This window comes from Zootoca vivipara, chromosome 2, assembly GCF_963506605.1.
Source record: "Zootoca vivipara chromosome 2, rZooViv1.1, whole genome shotgun sequence".
Taxonomy (NCBI): domain Eukaryota; kingdom Metazoa; phylum Chordata; class Lepidosauria; order Squamata; family Lacertidae; genus Zootoca; species Zootoca vivipara.
Genome location: NC_083277.1, coordinates 41,467,211 through 41,490,528, shown reverse-complemented (window position 1 = coordinate 41,490,528; position 23,318 = coordinate 41,467,211). Strand labels below are relative to the sequence as shown.

The following is a 23,318-nucleotide window of genomic DNA, read 5'->3' as shown; positions in this document are numbered from 1 at the left end:
TTGTGGGGGCCTACAGACTTTTGAGCTCTGACACCCCCCCAACCTCTCGCCCCTCTTGCTTGGGACGGGGAGACTTTTTTGTGCGACTCCCTGCGCCCCGGAGTGGGTTGTGGGGGGGGGATGCAGAGAGGTGGCAGTGGCGGGTGCGCGTCTCTGGAATAATATCAGTTCATTGGGAAATATGAAAGTCAAGTCGCGTCGCCTGTGACAGGGAAGGCAACAAAAGGTGCAAGCCGCAGACAATGCCAGGCGCTTGTACAGATATTGTAATGATGCAAATGAAGGCGAGGGGCCGAGCTGGCTGATTATGTACATAAATGCGCGCAGAGGACGCGCGCACGGGCTCGCCGTGCCATCTCTGAGCGCGGGAGGAGGAGCGGAGGGGGAAGCCGGAGGAGGAGAGAAATTCGCTGCCAGGTTTTGAGCTGACTTCTCTCTCTTCCCCCCCCCACACCTCCTCCCCACACCCACCCCAATTCCTGGCAACCGATCTCGCTCGCCTTGCCTCCTGCCCATTCATCAGCCGCTCCTTGCCCCCTGGCGCTCCTTCTTTATTCAGATCCGCCGAGGGGAGCGCCGGGGCAGAGGCGAAAGGGTGGTCGTCGTCGCTCTTTGCGCGCGCTCTCTCCGCCTGTCTCTCTCAGCGAATCCAGATGTGCCAGCTGCGGAGCCCAAGTCCTCCTCGGGAAGGGAGTCTCGGTTAAAGCTGCTCTCCTCCACCCACCCCAACGGCAGAGAAAGTGTGGGGGTGAAGGGCAAGCCAGAGACAGACAGACAGACAGACAGACAGACAGACAGACAGACAGACAGACAGACAGACAGAGACTGGGTGGTGGTGGTGGTGAACCCACACAATCCCAAGGAGGAGAAAGAAAAGGGTCCCAGGAGCTACAGGAGCGCGCGGAGAGGAAGCACCTCGGAAGAGAGCAAAGGTAAGCGCGTGATTTCAAGGCCAATATGAGGAGAGAGAGAGAAATATGAGGAGAGAGAGAGAGAGATGAGAGACTGGATGGCGCGCAGGGGGAAGGGCTGTATCTCAGTAGCAAAGCACCTGCTTGGCATGCAGAAGGTGCCAGGCTGAATCTTGGAGTTAGGAGGGCGTCCCTGCCTGAAATCCCGGGGAGACTCTGCCGGCCAGTGCAGACAGTACTGACTTTGTATAAGCGATGACGGAGGGGTTCCGGGCTGACCCAGGATCCACTCCGAGTTGGGCAGCGCAGGGAGAGGGGCTTGGGGGTTAGCTGGCGGCAGAGATGCCCCCCATCGAGGCCACCTGGAAAGGCACCTGGTGTGGGGTGGTGGGGAAGGGGGCCGCGCTTCTTTGTTCCTGCCATGCACACTTTGAAGGAAAGCAGAGGACACTGTTGGGAGGGGGGCGGAGATGGACACCGGCTTCCCACAACTCCACCCTGGGGACTTGTCTTTTTCAAGAGGGGCTAATGCCCGGTGACAACGAACTAAGCAGCTCCGGGGGCCCGAGAGAAAGAGTTGTCGCCGGGTAAGCGGAATAAAGCCAGCCTTTTTTCTTTGCCCGAAACGGGCATTCAGCGGCGTGCCTTTTGCTAACCATTTTGGAAAACAAATAAATAAACAAGTCCCGGGGCTGTGATTTTAAAAGGGGTTTTTAATCAGACGTGGTTTGGGATGCCGGGGGGTGGGGTGCAGATTAGCCAGGTTGGGTTATGCTACCAAAGCATGGGCTACACGCAGGAACCTCTCTCTATGTATTTATATAGGACACATTTTCTTACCAGTATAAATATGAGCATGTTGGTGTAATACGTATATGGAATCTATATTAAATAAGGGACAAAGATGCTGCATTAAAAAGAAAAGAAAAATAAGTGGCTAAGAGCTCTCTAGAAAACAGTCTGAGAAAGAGACTTGGTGTTGGTACCTGCGAGAAGTAAATAATTTTCTTCTGTTAAAAATAGCGATTTTTAGACACGATGAGGTTTCAGGGAAGGCGGAATTATGGGCTGGGACTCCCGGCCGTCGTGTAGTTTGTGCTGTTAAGTGTGCCTGATGAAAGACACCCAGATGAAAGTGCTTTTGGCTTTATGGAGCGGCTTGAAATGAGTTTCTAATTAACAGCGTCTTAAAATCGTAGGGAAATAAAATGTCGCTTCTGTCCAGAAACCGACGCGCATTTTACAGGCTGAAGACCCTTCTAATAGGAAGGGGAGAAAAAAACTTCCTCTTTCTTTATAGTTACACAAGAGAATTTTACTAGGGAGTTCTGGAAACCAAAACACGCTCTTCTCACCCCACGGAGCCATCCCTCCGATGGGAGAGGTGCGCAAGGATTTGTTTTATTCTATTTTATTTGTCACGGGCCAAAGAACAGAAAACAGCCAGAAGGCATCGCAGGGCGACGAGTCCTTTCAGAAACCAATCTTATGAGGCCGTGTATGTATGTGCATTATAAAAAGAAAACACACACACAAACTCGACCTTCCCACTTGGGGAGGAGGGGGGGGGAAATAAGCAAAGAGAGAAGTGGAGAGAGAAAAGAAAGGTTTAAAAAACAAAATACCCCCTGCCCTGTTTCATCTCTTCCCTCCCTCCTCCACAATCACACGCGCGCGGGCACACTTTCCCCAACCTATTGTTCTGAGATTTTGTGTGTGTGTGTGTGTGTGTGTGTGTGTTTTAAGAGGACAGGGTTCATTTGAAGGGGGGTTGAGGTTTCTTTTTCTTCTTCCCTGGAAACCCCCGCAGTTCCGAGGATTTCCCCGCACCCTCTCCTGTTTCTGGTCTTTCTGCACCTGCTTGCCCAGGGAGCTTTCTCAGTCCCGGTCCCGTGCAGAAGATTTGCACAGCTTTGCATGTTTTAGAACTATCCAACTCTAGGCGACCAGCCTCTTCCCGATTCCCCCCACATCCCACCCCTACCCCCTTTTTTCTTTTTCTTTCTTTCTTTTTTGCTGGGGTCAGCTTTAAAAATAATTCTTTCTTCTCTCACCGACCCTACCTCCTCTTCTTCCTTCTGCACACTGCCCTCATCTTCCTCTGTTGTCGGGACTCAAAGTCGCAGCGAATACCCCGCCAGCGCATTACAGGAGCTGGGTCCCTTGGAGAGGATTTCAGCAGGGAGAGGGGAAGGCTGTGGTTGAGAGTAGGTTTGGTCCGCAAGACAAGAAGAAGCTAAGCGGAGAGTAACCTATATACAGTATAAATCGTAAGGCTGAGGGTGTGTTTGTGTGTCTCTGTGTCTGTAAATAGCCATTTCCTATGAGACGAATGTGATACTCCAGGCATCACACGTGCGTATGTGTGGCTAGCCAAATAGTTAGTGTATACATCTTTTACATAAATAAATATTAAAATAACAACTTTCCTCTCAAATGTAGTTAAAAAGAAAACCCACTTACAAGCTGACTACACAGAAAAAACGTCTATTTAAAATAAATTAAATATAACGCACTAAACGCAGATAAAAACGACTCAAATTTTATGCATTCAAATAGCGATGGTGATGATGATGATAATGATGATGATGAAAGCCCCGGTGAGCAGAATGTATTATTACTATTATTTTCCTTTCTGTCTTAGCTGACATTTCTAAGTCTTACCAATTTGGCTGCATCCCACAAATTACTCATAAAGGGCAACCCTGCGTCGACTCTCCTTTAGCAGTAACTAACATTTGTATGCAGACTGGAGCAGGATCCCTTCCTCATTTATGGATGCAAGTCCTAAACGCACTTACTAGGGAGTAAGTCCCGTTGAAAGAGTGCGGCTTACCTCCCAGTATCACGCACGGGGGGGCTGTGCCGGCTCATTTATTTCTTGCATGTTTTATATAACCCAGGAAAGATTGTCTCTGGGCCCATCAACGGTATCTTAAAGCAGGTCATTTTAAAAGAAAAAAAGAAAATGATCCGCCCATTTCTCCCTCTCCAAAGGATCCATGAATTCACTTTGATGAATAGTCCTCTGAACAAATGATGCATCTCCGTGCTGCAAAATGGCAGGATCCCATTTTGCAACACACTCGTGGCCTGTTTCTGAAACGGACCAAATTTCCGCCTCCCGCTTGGCTCTCTTTTACAGCCTCCACCCCGAAGCGTTTTTCTCTTGGAGAAACGAGTCCGGGGCTTTGCGTGGGAAAGGAAGGCGGGTGGGCACTGCTGAACCGATGTCAACACGCATTAAAAATATTTAATTCAGGACATCGATCCCTCCCAGGTTGCAAGAGCCCTTTCAAGGGGGCATTGCGCGACTCTTTATGAACCCCTAGGTATGTGGGTCTGAGTTCAAGCCAACCTCGCCTTTTCTTTTTCTTTCCTTTTGTTTTGCAAAGTGATATTTGTAAAACTATTTTTCGATTCTAACTGGTGTGGAATGAAGCGGGGAGCTGGCAGAGGGGCGGACAGAGGAGATGGGTTGCGGGGAGAGGGGCGGGTGGCTGGTGCTTAGTGACTGACAAATTGCAGGTTAATAAAATGCATTTGCAGGCTGAGTGTCAGGTGCATCTGGTGGTCAGGATTTGAAAGGGAAAAAGAGAGAAGAATAGGAAGGTGAAACGAGAAACAGGCTCAAAAAGGGGAGAATATCCAGTACAGTACAAATTAACAGATTGGAGGCAACGAGGACTTAGAAATACAGGATGCTTTCACAACATATACATACATACATATGTACACACACGTATATGTATATGTATACATACATGTTGTTGTTGTTGTTTAGTCGTGTCCGACTCTTCGTGACCCCATGGACCATGGGGTCACATACATACATACATACATACATACATACATACATACATACATACATACATACATATGTACACACACGTATATGTATATGTATAATGTATATGTTGTTATCGTTTTTAACGAAGCTTAACCGGACCTCGTAGTTAAGTGGTTGCCATTCAAAAGCACTGGTATCATTGGCCGTATTTGAAGAGAAACAAAAGGGAGAACAGAAGAAAATGAATAATCTTTTTTTTATTTTAAAAAAGAAAACCCACTAGAGCCCATGAAAGGGGGTTAGGAAGCAGGAAGCCTGCCTGCAGGAAGCGGGTTGCCCTCGGAAATGGGGCTAATGAGGAATTTGGGGTGGCTCCATAGACAGACGTGAGAGCTCTCTGGCCCCAGTTGGGCGCTTCTGTCTTTTCCCTTCGCTCGCCCTGCAAGTCAGATTCACCTCCTTGCCATTCTCAAGAACCACAACCGGGAGCTAGATGTGCGCGCCTGATCCCCACCTATATGGGTCATAAGAGGCTGAGGTGTGTGGAGGGGGGGAGCAGCATCTGGGCTGGGAAAGAGGCCCCGAGTTTGCTTTCGGAACTTCCCCCACCGTTTTCAGTCAGTCTCTCCGGCCAAGTCCGAATATGAGCCCGTGATGGCTCAACGAAACAAAGAGCCAGCAATCGGAGGGGGAGAGAGAGAGAGAGAGAGAGAGAGAGAGAGAGAGAGTGATATGGTGCTGGACATTCCAGGATCCAACCCTCGAGGAGAGGACTGCCAATGCCCTCCCCCCCCCCCGCCTCCAACTGCACACCGACGCGCGCTCTCACTGGGCGCAGCGATGCTTACTCTCGAGTAAACACGCGCGAGGGAGGGGGGCCCTTCCTGGCTGCTGCCATCCCACCCAAGCTGCCCCGCTCGGAGGGATTTACTTCCGAGAAGACGTACAATAGGATTGGGCTGAACGAAACTGAACAGGGAGAGGCGGGGTGGGGGAGAAAAAAGTCTGCAACGCATTGATGGGGGAACAAAACGAAAGAAAAACCCCACGGGGTGTGCAGCGTGTGTCCCCCCTCCCCGCTCTAAAGCAGCCCGCCCTTTATCTAGAGCCCCCCCTTCCGCGCTAGTCGTTTACAGCAGCAGCAGAGGAGACCTTTGGAGAGGCGAGAGGCTCTTTGGCTCTCTCGCTACCTGCAGCTGCAGCGCGCGACTAACTCTGGGGTGCCTGCCGACCTGGACGGCTAACCCGGAAGACGAGAGAGCTGGGAGAGGCGTGTGTGTGTGTGTGTGTGTGTGTGTGAGAGAGAGAGAGAGAGAGAGAGAGAGAGAGAGTCTCTGACGCCACTTGTACGTGTTTCTATTTCTGTACCTGCCTTAGCCGGCTTGTTGGAGCGCTGAGCGGGGCTGGGGCTGCTGCAGCCTCCGCCTGGCCGTCGGCTCAGCCTGCTGCTCCCCCTCCCCTCTCCAGACCAGCGTTGCTCCTGGCTGCCCCTCCTCCCTCCCTCCCGCTGCTCCTCCGCCCCCTCCCGGCCGCCACCAATATCTTTCCCTTCAACCCCCTGCTGGCACTGAGGAGCTGTCTGGGATGCGGCGTCCGGGGAGACCACCCTTGCTCGGCACTGCTGGGTGAGTATCTCTAGATTTCCCTTTTTTTTTGCTTCGGCGGCCCGAGGAAGGCCGTTTCTTTCTCTGCCTGCTGCCCTGGATGTGAAGCCGCCTTTTCATTAGGGGTTATATTTATTGACTGCTCCCTCCCTCCCTCTTTCTCTCGGTACCACTTTGCTCTGGTTTGGGTCGCTGAGTGACTTTGTTACATACAGGCAGGGAAGAAGGGAGAAATGGTGACTGTTACGGCTGGAAAGGGCGAGTCTGGCGTGTGCGTAAAAGGCAGCGAAAGCTGAGGGCTGCCGCCTGCGGAGTTTGCCGTCGAGATCGGTAGGCTATGGATCTCCACACAAAAGGTCTGAGGAGACGGCGGTTCAAAGGGTGACCCGCCCGCTCCGTCGTGGAGAAGATCCTAAGGCGGCAGAAGCGAGGCAGTTCTCAGCTCGGCTTTCCGAGAAACGTGGCTGCAGCACTCTTGGTTGATGTGAGCCGCCTTCGAAAAGGCGCGCGGGAGCGTTAGGAGAGGTAGCTTGTTTTTATTTGCAGCGAGGTGCAAATAACTGGAATGAAATCACTCGAAAGTGTGGGTGGTTGGAGACCATATTCGCCCGGAGCTGGAGAGAAGACCCGGTCAGCTTGAGTGGCAAAAGTTGGGGAGTGTTTGGGGTCAGGAAGAGCCACGGAGTGACATGTAGTGTGTCCTGAAGAGAAGAAGCAGTGAATTTAGACTTTTAGAGGCGATTGTGGACGTGGAGGAAACTGTATCGGTGAATATCCAGCACAGGCAAATGCTCTCTGGGGTCAGAGCTCGTGGTGACTATAGGAATGGCTCTCTTCCTACTATTTCCTTTTTTTAAAGTCTCTTAAACTGAGATGAATTAGGAAGGGGTGCAAACCCAGTCTGGGGTGAGGAGAGAGGGAGGGAGAAAACGAGCAGCGCGTGTAAATAAACCATCTTTGTTATGTCTGTTCACAATGGGGGTCTCCCTCTGCTCTTGTCACTGACACAGGTGCCTGCCTACCTTGATAGGCACAATTAACGGTTGCTTGTGTGTGTGTGTGTGTTGCGAATGCAAACAAGGTGGGAGTCATCTCAGCGAGATGGCATCGCATGTCCATTCGGATAAAACCACGGAGTAAAATCTGGGGAATCTCCCGTCAAAAGCAAAACTGAATGCGAGGGATAGGGAGCAGATGTGCATCTGTACATCATTCCCTAATCGGAAATGCATTTATAGTATATTAAAAAGGAGGCGGGTTGTTGTTTTTGATCCCAGGGAAGAATTTACCTAGAACAAAACTTTTGCAACTCAAAAACAAAAGGGAACCAAACCACAAAAGGAAAGAAGCGAGTTTGCCCGAGCGATCTCTGTCCTTGAATTATATACATTGATTAGAATTATCTCCCTGTCCATTGGTAGGAGGCAGCTGCCAACCTTTTCCTGGGACGAAATATAACCACCCGCGTTCCCTCTGCCTGTCTCAAACCTGCTGCTGTTGTATAAAATGCATCCCATTACGTGCATCTGTAAGGAAAACAACGGGGGGTTTCTTAAAATTGTCTTCTCTTTCTGAATCTGGCGTTCCCCGCATAGAGCATAGCTGCCAAGTTTTCCCTTTTCTTGCGAGGAAGCCTATTCAGCATAAGGGAAAATCCCTTAAAAAAAGGGATAACTTGGCAGCTATGGCATAGAGTCCACTAAACAACCGATCGCCCCCCGAAATCCTGACGGCGCAGGCTGCTTCTTCGGCCCACGCAGAGATTTGTCAGGGATTGGAGCCGGCTGGCTGCTGCAGTGCCGCCGCACTCCACTGCCCATTCAAGCAGATTCTCTCCAGAGAGGACTTTAATAAAATTGACAGAATAGTTGTTTAACCAGCCGTGTGAAGCGGGCTGAATCTCAGCCCCAGAAAATTAGTTAAGCTGCTGCACCCGTGGTCCTTGTGCGGGTTAGTTGATGTTCCGATGAGTGAATTAATTAAATAAGAGGCCCCAACACACGCTCACTCACACGCGCGCGCCTGCCTTGCTCTCCTTCGTTTCCTTACTCGGAGTAGTCGGCTGCAGCGATGCATTTAATAGCAACGCGACCTCAGAAAGCGCAGATAGAGTTGCTAGCTAGCGGAGAGGTCTGCTTTTTTTAAAAAAAGAAACTGGAGACGCGGTGCTCGATCAGGGAAGAAGGAGCCGAGAGAAACGAGTTAAGGGGGAAGAATTCACAGCTTTAACCCTCGTTACAACGAGGCACGGAGGGAGGTGGAATCCGATCTCGAGTAAATGATCCGGGGGAGTCTCTTCTGGGCAGTTGGGCGCCCTTGCTCCCTCCCGTGCTAGGAAGGATCCAGGAACAACTCCACACTTCGTCCCCAATTAAACCGCCGCAGAAAAGGCAACATTTAAAATAGTGGCGGGGGGAAAGGAGATTTTATGAAGCTTGTAGATGTGCTGGATTTGAAAAAAAAAGATTTAGAGATCTGAGCCGAAGCAGGGAAAAGAGACGAGGCATAAGGCAAAAGCACAAAACAAAAGCCATTCCTAAAATCCCAAATTTAGCCATGCTAGTGGCAGGCACTAATAATAATGCAGAGGATCTGGGGAGAAAGGGGAGGCAAGTTGCCTTTTGTGCAAAAGCCATGAAAGAATGCTAACCGGGAGGTGGAGAGGAGGAACGCGGCCGCTGGGAATGTTGCCGCATCGCTGTTTTTGAACTAGAGTTTTTGCGCGCTTTTCGGCCTGCGAAGGATGCGCGGCGGGCCGACTGGCTCTCTCGCGGTGGGGAAGTGGCAGGAGCCGGCTGTAGGGTAACATGACACGCGGGGCTTCAGCGGAGTTTCCTGGGCAGCCTTAGGGTCTCCCGCTCGCCATAAATCAAGCAGCTTGATTAATCTTTACAATTTGTCTTTTAAAACAAACAAGGCGAATTATCAGCTCGTTAACTGCGATTTTATCACCTGTCTAAAACAAACAGCTTCCCTTAACACCCCCCTCCAAAAAAAGGGGGGAAACACCCGCAGCTTTGCTGAGTGCGGGAAAGGGCAATATTTAAAACGGTGGTTTGAACGCACAGCGCATTATTATGCATGCATTTATGCCAGCCTTTCAGAGAGGTGCAGGGGCGCATCTAGGGGAGCAAACAATGAAATTACCTTTTTATCCCACAATGCCTCAGTAGAGGGTCTCGATCTGGCCTCTGGGATTTTGGTAATTTGGAAATTTGTAAAATGTTTGCTCATTTATTAATTAAAAACATGCCCCATCTACACACACACACACACACACACATCCTAACACCCCTCTGAAACCTCGAAAGGGCAGGCGGGGGCGGGGCAGGCTCTCCGGTAAATCAACTTTATTCCCGAGTAACAAAATCGAAGCTTTTCTTTCCGTCTCTTGTCATTGGGTCTGGGGAGTGAAATAATTCTGCATGTTGCATGTCACTTTAAAATATCGTTTTGTGGTAAAGGCAAACCTAATATTAGAACAGGAGAAAAGGTTCAGATCACGAACGGGGGAGGGGGAAACAAACTGGTCTCTCCCTCCCTCCCTCCCGGCTGCCAGTCCTGGTGGAGCCGGAAGCCCTTCACAACGCGATATTGGGGGAATATCATATTTTCTAGCGCTGGCTTGACACTGAACCTCCCACGACCCCTTGACCTTCCTTTGATTTAGGAAGGTCCCCTCCGAGTTCCAGGCTTCTTCTGTGTTTGGAGGGATCTCTCGCTGCTGCTGCTGCTGCTGCTTCTCCTCCCTCTCCAGAATTTTTACCTGGGGAAGGAAAACGTCCGGCAGGAGACCGAGGAGAACCCGCGCTTCCTGGTTGCTACTGTATTGTTTAGATTACAAACGCACGCACTGTGTGCGTGTAGGAAAGGATTTAGGTTTTGGTGAGAAACAGCGGCTTCTCTTGAAAACAAAACCACGCAAACAAAAATGAAGCGGGTTGGGCGGGGGTGGGGGTGAAGATCTGAAAAGGCCAGCAGCATCCGGGACCGGCCTGATCGTGGCACATACTCCTGATGGAGATGGGCTGCTTGCCCCGGTCACCTCTCGTCTCTTCGGGCACACACTGAGCCTGAAGGACATGGGGAGCCTCCCAGAGCTCACATCTTGCTGGGCCAGGGTCTGCTTGCGGTGCGTGTGTGTGCGTGCTGAGGTGGGTCGATCCGCCTTGGCTCCCTGACAAGCCCACCATCTCATCCCACCCTCCAGCCACAGGAGCAGAACGGAGGGACCATGCTGCCCTGGCTGGCTTCCCCCACTTCTCCTCTTTCTTACCCGGATCGCCATGGCTCCCCTCCTGCTTTAGAAGAGGGTGGGTCTCTCTGTCTGTCTGTCTGTCTCTCTGCTCGCAACTAAGTTGAAGAGGAAGCCGAGGACTCCGGGAAGGCATCCGGGAGAAAACAAAGAGAGAAGAAGCACAAGCTGGAGGGCGTAAAAAGGGCATTGCAAGGGAGCATCGTCCTAACCTCAAGGGCCTGGTGGACCCCACCCCACCCCACGGGGTGGGATTGGATCCCCGCAGGAGCCGACGCAGAGGGGGCAGCAGGGAGAGGGAGAGAGAGGGCTCTGGGCTGCGCCTTCCCGCCCGCCTTGTTTGGGAATCTGGAATTGTTTTGTCTGGCTCGGAAGGTGACAGGGAGGCGAGGGCCGGGGGGAGGGAAGGAGAGGGGTGCAGGAGGGTGCCTCCAGCTCCCCGGAGAGCCCGCGGAGCCTTGGAGTAGGGGAACGAGGGCTGAGCAGGGTGGGCTCTGCCCACCCCCTTTGGGGTATATTATTAAAAAGTTCATTTCCTGGCGAATTTGGCAGCGGCGGGTGACGTCAGAGCCCCGGCGTCTCGGTGACGGCCCGCCTGGCTGGGGAGAAGGAGCCTCCTCTGGCCCAATTACGGGCTGTCAATCTTCCCCTCCCCCGCCCTTCAGGAAAGTGGTCTGGCCTCCCCCTCCTTCTTCATATGGGGCGGGGGAGCAAGGAGAGGCAGAGAAGCACCCACCCACCCTGCGCAAATCCCCACCGAGGGTGCTGCATCTGACCTCCGTGCCATTTCGCTCCCCTTGCAGCCTAGCCTTCTTTGCCTGTAAGGTGAGGAGGAAGCGGAATTGTCTCCCCAGCTAGGATGCTGCAAGCGCGTCTCTTTCTTCCTAACCCACCCTAACAGGTATTCACGCTCTGTGCTGTCATTGGCACCCGCCAACTACCCCACGAAGAGTGATGATGCAATTTGATCGCGCACATCCCAAAGTCTTGCTTGACGCTGGAAATTCAATTTATATCTCCAGCACTCTAGGAATGACAGTCTGCTCATTATTTTTTATCTCCTCCCTCTCCTCACACAGCGCATAAGGTATATACTGTAGTTCCTTGGGCTGGAATGTGTGTGTACGTGGCAGTATTGTCTTATAAGTTGGTGCCAGCATCAATTCCCTCCTTTTGCAGCTCCAAAAAAATCCCTATTAGGGCAATCCCTTTATTAGGCTAACGGTAACCGGAACGTCACAAAACAAGGTGCAGACTTGTTCCCCAGAACTCTTGCCATTTAGCCTGATGAACAGTTCTGAAGCACCCTAAAGCTTGCTTATTGTTTTGTGTAGCATTTTGGTTGGCCTAGCAAGGCCATTGCCCTAATATGGATTTTAGATTATGGGCCACCAAAGCTACCTTTACTTCTTTTTCAAGAGCACCTAGAAGTGTACATATTTAGAATTCTGGTCCTATACAAGGCAGATGTGGTTCAGGTGGTATTTTGCATCAAGCATGTATGCAGCACAGCACCTTTTCCAGTTTTACAGAACCTTTTTGAAAGAAAACAATGTGGGTGGGCAGGGGTTCTGCGCAGCTCTAAAGCTTGCACTTTTTTTGTTAGCAAAATAAATAGGTATGTTATCACTTGAAACTTTGGGAAACTTTCTTATTTGTCTTCCTGTTTCACCTACACTGCTTGCACATTATAAATAGGGATCCTTCACAAGCAACAATGACACACACAAACAATGACCTCCTGTCCATGCTTACACTACCTGGCTTTACAAATGGGTCACAATTCCTCCAGGATGCTCAGCCAAGTGAAGTGCCATCATCTATTCTGTTGTGTGGCCTGGATCCCGGGAAGTGTCAGGAGAAGCAAAACAACAACAAACACCTGGGACATAATAGCACCAGGGTCAGTCACAGAGGCACTCCTATATTTTCCATCCCAGTCACTTTTGGAACTGGAAAGGAGGTCTTTCCTTCCCTCTGACTCACATTTGGTTGATTGCATCCATTCTTCCATTAAATGGCATGATTTCATTTTCATTTTTAAATCTCTCTCTCTGTTTGTGTGTGTGTGTATATATACAGTACACACACACACACACACACACACACACACACACACACATACTGGAGACAGTATTATACCTTGTGGAAGGGGAGAATAGGGACATCTGGTTCCATTAGCATAATTAATTAAACAAACAGCCACCCTACCCTCACAACCAGGTACTTTAAAAGAAAGGAAAACTCCCATATCTTAAGTTCTTCTTGGCTAAAGATTTCCTAAGGTGCAGGTAGCTGGAGACAGAACCTTCAAAATGTGATGACTGAATTAACGCCATGAATGAAAAGTCCTGTTGATTTGTTCCTATAGCCTTAGAAGAGAGGCTTCTGTGCTGCCGGACACCTGGAGAGGCTCCTTCAGCCTTGGTGGTGTCCTTGGCAAAGGCTTGTAACTGGCTCCATTCTCCCGCTGACTTCTCTAACTCTTTGCAGGGACACAAAGCCCATTTTGGGAAAGGGGGAGTTTCTCCCCCCAACTCTACCTTGGGGGCTTGTCGTTTCCAAGAGTGGCTAATGCCCAGTGACAGCTGAACAGCTCAGGGTGTCAAAGGAAGGAAGATCTTCTGGGCGTTTGAAATAAACCAGCCTTGCCTTGTTGACGGGGAACATTAGTCAGAGGGGATTGCTTTTATTTCCATCCCTTCCGAATACTATAAGATAGTTTTAGCAGCGTTTGGGGGGGGGGTTAACAAAACGGCGTTTCGAGACGGGTTTGTAATGTTTCCTTTTTACTAGGCTGCGATCCCGTGCACATTTACCTAGGATAATACAGTGGGCTCTGCGTAAACGTGCTTTAAGATTGTGGACACTAACCTCTCTCACCTAAGAATCTGAGGTGAATTTAGGACCAAATTTGTCCTAAATGTATGCATCAAAGGGGACTGACCTGTATTACGTGACTAAGGTAAAAGGTACGCAAGGGACTAAAGAGAAAAATATATGAGGTGTCTTTGGGTGTCTTTGAGAAATACTTATTACCCCCTATGCCCAACCTCCACCCCTCAAAAAAAGTGACATTAGAGCTGAATAATCGTTTGAGGAGACTGGAAATAAGAGGCGGGATGCCCATTTGCGGGTTCCATTGACAGCCTGCGCGTTTGTGTGCGTGCACTTTATTAAAGACCCAGAGATGAAAGTGCCTTGACTTTGTAGGAAAGTTTCTCATTAACTGCGCCTTAAAACTGAGATGGAAAATGACGCCTCTGCTGTTCCTGAACTGATGCAGGCTGGACATGCTGCTGTACCTTCCGTCCAAATAGGAAGAGAATTAATGGCTAAATTACGGGAGCGTGTCGTGTCTCCCATCCTTCCCCCCACCCCATTCTGAAGAAAGGGCTGGGTCTGGGTCAGGGGTTAAGCATCGCTGAGGTCTCTTATCATCCGCGCAAGCGCCTTGCCTTGGTAGTCCTGGGCGACTGTGAAGAGGAACGAATAAGGAAGAAGGTCGAAGGAAAGCATAACAATGCGATATTCCACCAGAGCGAAAGCAGACCGCTTGAGTGTTGAACAAAAGGGCAGGAAGGGTGGCTGCTTAGCAAGCCTGGCCCTCGGCGCGGCGGTTGGCCTGGAGTTTAGGAAAGTTTAAGACGCGGCGCTTGCCTGCCCTGCAACCGGAGTCGCCATCCCTCCTTGGCGATCTAGTTTATATCTGGACGCGTGCGCCCGATCCATACCTGGAGTGTGTGTGTGTGTGTGACGGGGAAAGGATCACACAGGGCAGCAATATAGTATTTGGGGGGGGGGTCTCGGGGGGCGGAGGGAAGGAGGAGAGCTTGGCTTTCAGAACTTCCTTTATCTGGTCGGTTAAATTCGACGGCGACCCTGGCCTGATTGTGCAATGCCCAACGAAGAGCCCGAAATCACAGGCGGCAACTACAGCCCATGGTCGCTTCGGCTTCAGGCTCTGGGAGGAAATGCAGGCCGAGACTGCGCGCAGCAGAGTCGGGAGGGCTTACTTCCGAGTAAGCACGCTGCACCAAACTGAAGCGGGGTAGGGGGAGAGTCGGGACTGCATTCGTGGGGGGGGGGAGAGAGAGAGTGTGTGTGTGGTGTTCCCACCCTATCTTCGATGCCGTCATCTGCACCCCCGCCCGCAGATCAAATATTTGGAGAGACGTCACTTGTATATAAACCACCTCCTTTACCTGCAAAAGCAGCAAGAGGGGTCTGGGGCGGGCTCCTGCTGGAGCAGCAAACTCGAGAAGGAGACAAAGTTGGTGAGTGTGTTTCTAACGCCTCCACTTATTTCTTCACCTGGCTTGGCTAGTTTATAGCAATTGCAGTGGGCTGGCTTGTTTTCCTCCAACCAGCCAGGTGGTCATTCTCTGGTGTGTTGTGTGTGTCTCCCCCAGATCAGAGACACAGGTGCCTGGTCTGCCTCAAATGACACAAGCGAACCGATGCTGAGGCGTGGGCGCGTGTCACAGCAACAACAGGGCATTTACCTGTCCATCAATTTAAAGCAAGCTGGGGAGCGAGTCTCAAATCCGGCGAGGGGTGGGGCAGATATCTATTCAAAAGCAGGGTGGGAGAGTGAAAGGGGTAGTATCTATGAAGAAAGCAATTTTTTAATCTACCTTATTATGAAAATAGCCTTACTCCCGAAAACAGATTTAGGGAGATCGAAACGTTTACCGCACAAAAGGCATGTCTATATTTAACAGTATTCTGCTCTGAGGAGAGAAATCCGCAATAATATCTCTCTTATCTAGCCGCCGTCCATGGCATTGAGAGTTTTCTAGAAACTAGAGACGCGCAGCTCGCTCGAGGAAGAAGGAGCCGAGAGAAACGAGTTAAGGGGGAAGAATTCACAGCTTTAACCCTCGTTACAACGAGGCACGGAGGGAGGTGGAATCCGATCTCGAGTAAATGATCCGGGGGAGTCTCTTCTGGGCAGTTGGGCGCCCTTGCTCCCTCCCGTGCTAGGAAGGATCCAGGAACAACTCCACACTTCGTCCCCAATTAAACCGCCGCAGAAAAGGCAACATTTAAAATAGTGGCAGGGGAGAGGAGAGGTTTTATTAGGCTCCTCTGTGGGCTGAATTTGAAAGAAAGATTTAGAGTTCTGATCCGGAGCAGGGAAGGCACAAGAGCAGCAGCGCCTTTAGCAAAAATTTGCGAAAATTAAAACTCTTAAGGTTAGTCATGCTGGCGATGGGAAACAACAACAACGCACTTAACTTGAGGAAAGGGAAGGTAACTAGCCGCTCGTAGATCTCATGTGCAAAAGCAAAGTCCCCTGAAATGATGTTGTTGTTGTTGCTGCTGCTGCTGTTTTTATCAATGCAGAATGGTGGAGAGAAGAATGTATCCACTGAATAGTTTGTCTTCTAAATCGTGGGCTTGATTTGGATGGTTTCTTTCCTTTTAGAAATGTTTTTGCTTGTGAGGGGGCGTTCTTTCAGTCTGCCATCAATGTTTTCTGGGGATGATTGGAGAATTTTCCTTTTCAATTTTTATTTTTTGCTGGGTACATGAAATGTTTTAGGGGAGTGAGAGTTGCTGAGCAAGCGGCTAGTTCTCTCCAGCCACCCACCTCGCCTGTGGCAGGAGCTGTTTCAAGCAGCAGGCTCGAAAGCTTCGGGGCTTCAAACTAACAGAAAGCGGTTTCTTAAAAAGTTTTTGAAAGCCCAAGCAGTAGCATAGTCATGGTTTACATTCAGAGAGTTAAAAGCATATCAATATTTTGAACATAATTGAGAGCTGGTCATGTTATATCGTTTCAATGCCCCATAAGGAATTAAAAGAGCATACAATAAATAACCTGTGTGATTTTCCTGGATTTTCCTGGAATTATAAATGTCTAATAGTCATATTTGACACAAAGGGTTCTAAATATGGCCTTGGTTAGGGCAGGATTTTTCAAGCTATTTCCTAGGGAGACTCATGACTTCCATGCAAAACCAGTGCTTTTGTATTCTTGCTTTAACCTAAATATCAGATTTAAGAAAATCCAGAGCTGTAGGAGGCTATTGTAATGATCAGGCAGCTATATTATCACTAAATTATACTTCTACCCAGAATTATTTCCAAATTGTCATGCCCGTGGAGTATTAATAGAATTAATTCACTTCTATTAAAATTATTTACTATTTTAAACAAAGATTTTAAACTGATGTTAAAAGTGTGACTTGGAAAACGTATTTTGGTTGTTGTTTTTTAAATGCAAGTTGGGTATTGGTTTTGTTTATTTCTTAAATGGTGAACAAAACAAGCTGCCTGAGAAAAATGCCACATCTACTACAATCCTGAATGTACTTACTGCTAAGAAGTTAAATCAGCTTGTGTGGCTGATCTACTGTGAAGTGAATGGACTGAGCACTGCAGTTATGGTGAAATAACAATTATGTAATAGTAGAACCAAAACACTGAACTACAGCGGAAAGAAATAAGGCATGTAGTTAGAAATAAAACCATTGCTTTTAAGTTTGGATTCGAATTCGCTGGTACATTAACAGCCACTTCAGTTTTATTTGAGGTACTTCTAGTTTACTCTGCATATGCCTAGGATGCAACTCACCTAACACTACTCTAATTACAACTGAATCAGCTTGAATAAAACAAAACAAATGAATGCAGGCAATTGTTGCCCTTGTTTTAAAATGATGGGGAACCGGACTCTGGGCCTTGAGAAATAGGGTGTGGGTTTCCTAAAGCTGACCATATTTCGTGACCCCATGTCCCTGCCTACTCTGCTTCGAAGTCCTCCTCTCTCTCTCTCTCTCTCTCTCTCTCTCTCTCTCTCTCTCTCTCTCTCTCACACACACACACACACACACACACACACACACACACACTTCTCTCAATGTTATTTAGTGCCGTGTAGATTCCCAAATCCTAGGTACTGTAAGGAGCATGCTTTACGCTGAGTAAAGTATACACTTTGCAACAAGAAGAAAGCACGATATCTGAGAGATAAGGAGCTTGCTTAATAACGAGAAAGCTGGAATGGGGCGAACCGAGAAGTTATGGAAGAGGTGGGGGGCAGCGAAAGTCTAAAAAGCAATGGAGGAGCGGAATGGCGCGTGGGGTGGGGGGTGGAGGGAGTCTTTGGCGGGTTCAGCGCTTTTTAGCTGTTTGGAGTAAATGAGGGGAATGTGGATTGTCCGGGGCCAATCGCAAGGCTCGGCTGAGCTCCTGGCTGCTGATTGGCTGGTTCTTAGCCTGCGCGTCGCCCCTAGTTCATGTCTACTGAACTGAGTCCAGCTGGCGCCAGAGCTGACATAGGATGCTTTGGGGATGTTACAAAAAAGGCCAGAATAAGTGGAGCTTGCCATCTGAGTAAGAGCTTCTATCCAAACCTCCTCTCTCTCTCTCTTCGCTCTCCTTCGCCTCTCCCTCTCTCTTTTCTGCATTTCCATCCTCCAAACAATAACCCCCCCCTTTACAGCCTCATAAAGAAACTTTTCAAACATTTGGAGTTAGATTCAGTCTGCTTGGAATTTCTCTCTGTAAGTATGTTTGTTAGTGGAACCGAGGGTAGGCGGGGGGAGGAAAAGGCGACTGCGCTGATTTTGCAGGAGAAAATGCGTTCGAATCGCTGTTTTGTTTTTGTTTTTAAAGCACTCATCACTCCGAGTTTTCTTTTCTTTTATCTCAGTTTGAATTACAAACAAACGCAGACCAAAGGACTCACTTATTTTCCCCTTTTCTTACAGTTCGTCGCTTATTGACAACTGTAGAAAAGTAAATAGCCTAGGCTACTATGTTTTTTTGTACAGCGGAACATTAAAAACAAATGTTTTGAGGTTAGCCTGGGGACGGTGTGGAAGAATGAATATTTTTGAACCGGGAGGGGGGGCGGCGGCTACAGAATGTGATGGTCAAAATATGGACCCTCCTTCGCTCCCCTCTCTTCCCTCCCTCCACCTCCATCCCGTGATTCAGAGGACAATTTTTACAGGACTGTGTCTGCCGGAATCTAACGCGTACTCTTTGGAGCACATCTTCAAAAGGCACGTAAGGTACTAACCGTTCCTTCCTTCCTTACAGGTGGTGATCCCAGGTGTGTGGCAGGAACCTCTCTCCGCAACTTCCCTGTTTAAAAGAGGGACACACGGTTACCTTTGTTTGCCTTCCGAGATCAACCTAGCTCTCTCCCGAGATCTCTACTGTTTCAAAACCAAAACCAACTCAAAACCAAAACGGTTTTGGGTTGGAGGGAGGGTTTTAGGGGGGGAGTGGGGGAGAAGCCCACAGGAATGGAGGTAGCCACGGACCAGCCGCGCTGGATGGCCCATCACGCCGTACTGAACGGGCAGCACCCGGAGACTCATCACCCGGGACTGGCTCATAACTATATGGAACCAGCGCAGCTCCTACCTCCGGACGAAGTGGATGTCTTCTTCAATCATCTGGACTCCCAAGGCAACCCGTACTATGCCAACTCGGCCCATGCCAGAGCCAGAGTTTCCTACAGCCAGGCGCACGGTAAATTCCCCCCCCCCGCTCTTCCTCCCTGCACCCCCGGCCTCCCAGCTCTTCTTGCTTTCTGTTTCTGCCTCGGGCTCCTTCTGATCTTCATGGAGATGAGACTGGGAGGTTTATGGCAAAGGAGCAATAGTAGATGAGGGCGATCGGGTTTAATCCTAGAAAAAGGTTGGCGTGCCCTTTTTTAGTTTTTTAAAGGGGGGGAATAGGAAAGGGAAGCGGCGTTTTCGCGTTGGGAGAGGGGGAAGGGGCTTGTTAACTACAGATATACAGTACTTCGCAGGCACAAGACCGGGCCATTTCCCGGATATGAAATCTAATCCTATTTGAAATACTTTTGGATCAGCATGCATATAAAGGCGGGGGCGGGGAAAGATGAGATGACGCGCACCTTTTTCATGTGTGTGGAGAAAACTTTAAAAAGCATTGCAGTCACTGGGAGAAAAAATCCTCCCCAAACCACCACCACCAACAAAAATAACTCGTTCTGCTTAATAGAGCTCTGTTGGGAGGTGTGCGTGTTGCTTTTAAGACTAGGAAAGGCCCAACTCATTGACACCCCCCCCGCCCTCTACTCGTGTACTTTTAACGGTGGGGCTTTGCTCCCATGCCCGAAGTAGTTCTGCTGCTCGATTGCAGGAGGGAAGATCGCCTGCCTGGCGGTTGCCTTCATTCATTTGGCCTGAGCAAAGAGTGGAGGAGCTGTGGGGTACCTTCCTATCTGGACCCCCCCCAAAAAAAAACCCTGTTCCAAAGCACGGGATCCAAGCATGCGGGCACTTTACTCCTGAATCCCCGCTGATTTCCAAAAGAAGCCCCAAGTGTCCTTTTTCTTGCTGCTCACTGGTGTTCCTGCAGGTTTTTATTTTATTTTGGGTAGGTTATATGGCAGTGCTCACGGCAGCCTCGTTTGCGCTCATTTAACAAGCTTTTGACCCTCCTCTGGGAGTCAAAAGAGTGTTTCCCTTGGAATGGGAGTTGAATCATAGCTGCTTGAAGCGGCTGGTATATGGCGTGAATTCCGGGCGCGGGGCAAGGCTGACTCCATTTTGTGGCTCGAGTAGGGGCAAGGCCACAGGGCGTGCCATCTTCCTTGCACACAAGGCCCCGCCAAGGCGGAGCGGGATTCGGGGGTCGGCAGCTGGGTGGCCGGGAGAGAAAAGCGCCTTTAGTCCTCAGGCCTCCCCTGACCGTCTGACTGACTGACGCCCTTTCCCTGCCCGCAGCCCGCCTCACCGGGAGCCAAATGTGCCGGCCTCACTTGCTCCACAGCCCCGGCCTGCCCTGGCTGGACAGCAGCAAAGCGGCCCTGTCGGCGGCGCACCATCACAACCCGTGGACGGTGAACCCTTTCACCAAGGGGCCCTTGCATCCTTCGGCGGCCGGCGCGCCGCCCGGCGCCATCTCGGTGTACCCCGGCGGCGGCAGCTCGGCGTCGAGCGCGGCCTCCGCCTCGTCGCTCACGCCGGCCTCGCACTCGGGCTCGCACCTCTTCGGCTTCCCGCCCACGCCGCCCAAGGAAGTCTCCCCGGACCCCAACGCCGGCAGCAGCGCCGCCTCGCCCGCCTCGGCCTCGGCCGGCCGGCAAGACGACAAGGAGCCGCTCAAGTACCAGGTGTCTCTGGCCGACGGCATGAAGATGGAGAGCGCCAGCCCGCTGCGCAGCAGCCTCGCCGCCTCCATGGGCGCGCAGCCCTCCACGCACCACCCCATCCCCACCTACCCTTCCTACGTGCCCGCCGCCCACGACTACGGCGGCAGCCTCTTCCACCCGGGGAGCTTCCTCGGGGGGCCCGCCTCCAGCTTCACCCCCAAGCAGAGGAGCAAAGCCCGGTCCTGCTCAGGTAAGCCCCTTGTCCGCCCCATCCTCTTCTCACAGAGTAATAATAATGCACCCCTTGAGTTCATTCAGTCTTTAGGAAAGGAAAATAGGTCGGTGGGCTGCATGTGCATGGATGGGGGGTGGGGGGTGGAAGAGGAGGCAGCCGGTATGAGTGTTTGCTTTACTTTATGTCTTGTGTATATTCTCAAAAGAGGATTTATAATGCTCCTGCCTTACTCCGAGATAAAAACTGGAAACTGCTACCCTGGCCGCTGCTAATTAACATCTAATAGCAATAATGATATATATTTAAAATGGGCCAAAGGATTCCAAGGTGACTTGAGGCATGTATCCTTTGTGACCTCCTCTCTGAAATGCAATGCTGGGGGATTAAGGCACTTCATGTCATTCACCAGATAAGAGTTCAGAGATTTTGGTATAGTGGATAAAACAAAAAAAAAATGCAAACAAGTGCTTAAAAACAAGCCTTTTGCGGGGTAGTTTTCTCAGTACAAATTGCAAAGACCAAACCATCCACATTGAACTAACTATTTAAATTTAAAATACTGGTATAGTAGCATTTACAAAAATAAATAAATAAGTTGAATGGATGCTGGAAGTACTGGCCCACTTACGTTCATATCCAATTCATTAATTCAGTCTAAATTTACTGCTCCTTTAGTTTTGTAATTGGAATAATCAAGGTAGATTAGAATTGCTGTTGGTGTATTAACATATATTGAAAACTGGAACACTTGTTTTTTATTTTAAAACTCTTTAAGCACCTTGATCTTGTGCAAAAAGAGTGGCTAAATGGGTTCAGGTGTAGGTAAATAATCTGGATTAAGTGATTCTGTGTGTCATAGGACATGTTTTAAAATGTCCTTCTTCGACCTGAATGGATTCCCCTTGCTGAGTTTTAGTGAGAAAGTGTAACCAAATTGAACTTACTCATACATTTTATGAGGATGGGGGAGCAGCTTGGAACAGCAGGGGCATCTCTAGCTTTCAAAAGTTTAGTTTGTTATTGCTAATTGGTTGTAGGCAAGCTGTCTCTCCCTTCAAGTTCCTGCCGCTGGTCTCTGCAGCATTCGGTCACTGCTGGGCCCAAGGGATGCAGTAATCCGTTAAAAAAAAAACCCCACAAAACTGGCAGATCTGAATTATGCAAATAAGGGTTTATATTGGAAAATCTCTTAACACAGCAATATAAAGGCCTAGGCCAGCTGTATTCACTGGAAATGTCTGGCAAGATCCTGTATTCCCTTGCCGCTTTTTGCGGGATCTCCACTAAGTTGCTTTTGTTAACTTGTGATAAAAGTTCATCTTTATTAAGCAGTACATTTTGCAAAGAACTAGCTGTTCAGGCTTGAAGTTTACAAGGCCATTTTCTTAAAACTTCCAGAGGGCCTGATTTCCTTCAGATCATACAAGGAGCAAAAGTTCAAATATAGTTTACATACCAATGCTGGCTACTAAGGTACCTTGTAAATATTAATTCAAATGAATTCAATAAAACTGGGGGAGGGAAATAAGTGCCACTTATCATGTTAACTCCAGTTCATCCCTGTTTGTTAAAACAAGCAACTTTAAAAAAATTCCCATCTGTCATCACATATAAAATCTTTAAGCCAAAGAGACTCTTAACTTCTGTTTCTTTAAAAGTGTACTGTTTAATTGAATAATATTGTCATGGATACAAAAGCTAATAATTTATGTTCATATTACTTCATTTATATTTTTTGCTTTCAAACCTTACCAGGTCATAGTAAATACATGCAGAATTTAATGTGACCAAAAATAAAAATAAAACAGGATATATCTGTCTATACACACATCTCTTTTCAAAGTGGCTAGTAATTCAGAAACATGATCTCTTTTATGAGCATTGCAACCCAAATATCACATGTTTTTACTGCTTCAGGATCTCCACTTCAAATTGCTCCCTTTCAAGAACGAAGGAATTCACATTTTCCCCAGGACCCGAGATAGATTACTGTCTCCAGCACATAGAAACAGAATGCAATTTTAAAAATACCCCACACCACTGTTACTTTTCTAAAGTGCTCCAAACTAGATAAAACAGTCACCTTGGAAAATTAGGTCTCAGCCCCTCCTCCCCTCCTCTCTCAGCACAAGGCTTTTTATTAGATGTGAGTTTTCCTAAGTGTTGTAATGGAGACCCTGTCCTGTAGATGGAAGTGGGGAGAGTTCGTGACCATTTAATGTTTTCGTAAAAAAACCAAGACTCACGACAAGGCGACTCCTGCAGCTTCCTGCCCAAGGAGGGACAAAAGCGAGGAACTCAGCTTCACAGAGTTCCCTCATTTTTCACTCCAGTCTGTACTGTTTAAAAACCACCCACTCCATAGATTAAAGGAGACATAGATGCAGCAGAACTCAGCCTGCTTGAGTTACTGGCCAAAGTGTATTTCCTCTGCATTAA

At 49.1% G+C, this 23,318-nt stretch overlaps 1 protein-coding gene across 7 annotated transcripts in view; it reads left to right on the top strand.

Annotated features, from left to right (window-relative positions):
- Positions 1 to 397: 397 nt before the first annotated feature.
- The window catches only part of GATA2 (GATA binding protein 2), a 34,991-nt gene continuing 12,070 nt past the window's right edge, over positions 398 to 23,318 (top strand). For 2 of the 7 annotated variants that reach the window (XM_035106446.2, XM_035106441.2), the window contains exons 1-3: positions 17,403 to 18,071; positions 18,613 to 19,050; positions 20,277 to 20,894. In XM_035106446.2, the coding sequence (XP_034962337.1) occupies positions 18,822 to 19,050; positions 20,277 to 20,894 (847 nt within the window). In that variant the 5' untranslated portion in view covers positions 17,403 to 18,071; positions 18,613 to 18,821. Of the gene's footprint in view, positions 418 to 460; positions 933 to 969; positions 6,327 to 9,609; positions 14,838 to 17,402; positions 18,072 to 18,612; positions 19,051 to 20,276; positions 20,895 to 23,318 lie in introns of those variants that run through there. The other 5 variants (XM_060271412.1, XM_035106445.2, XM_035106443.2 and 2 more) reach the window with 5 other exon arrangements.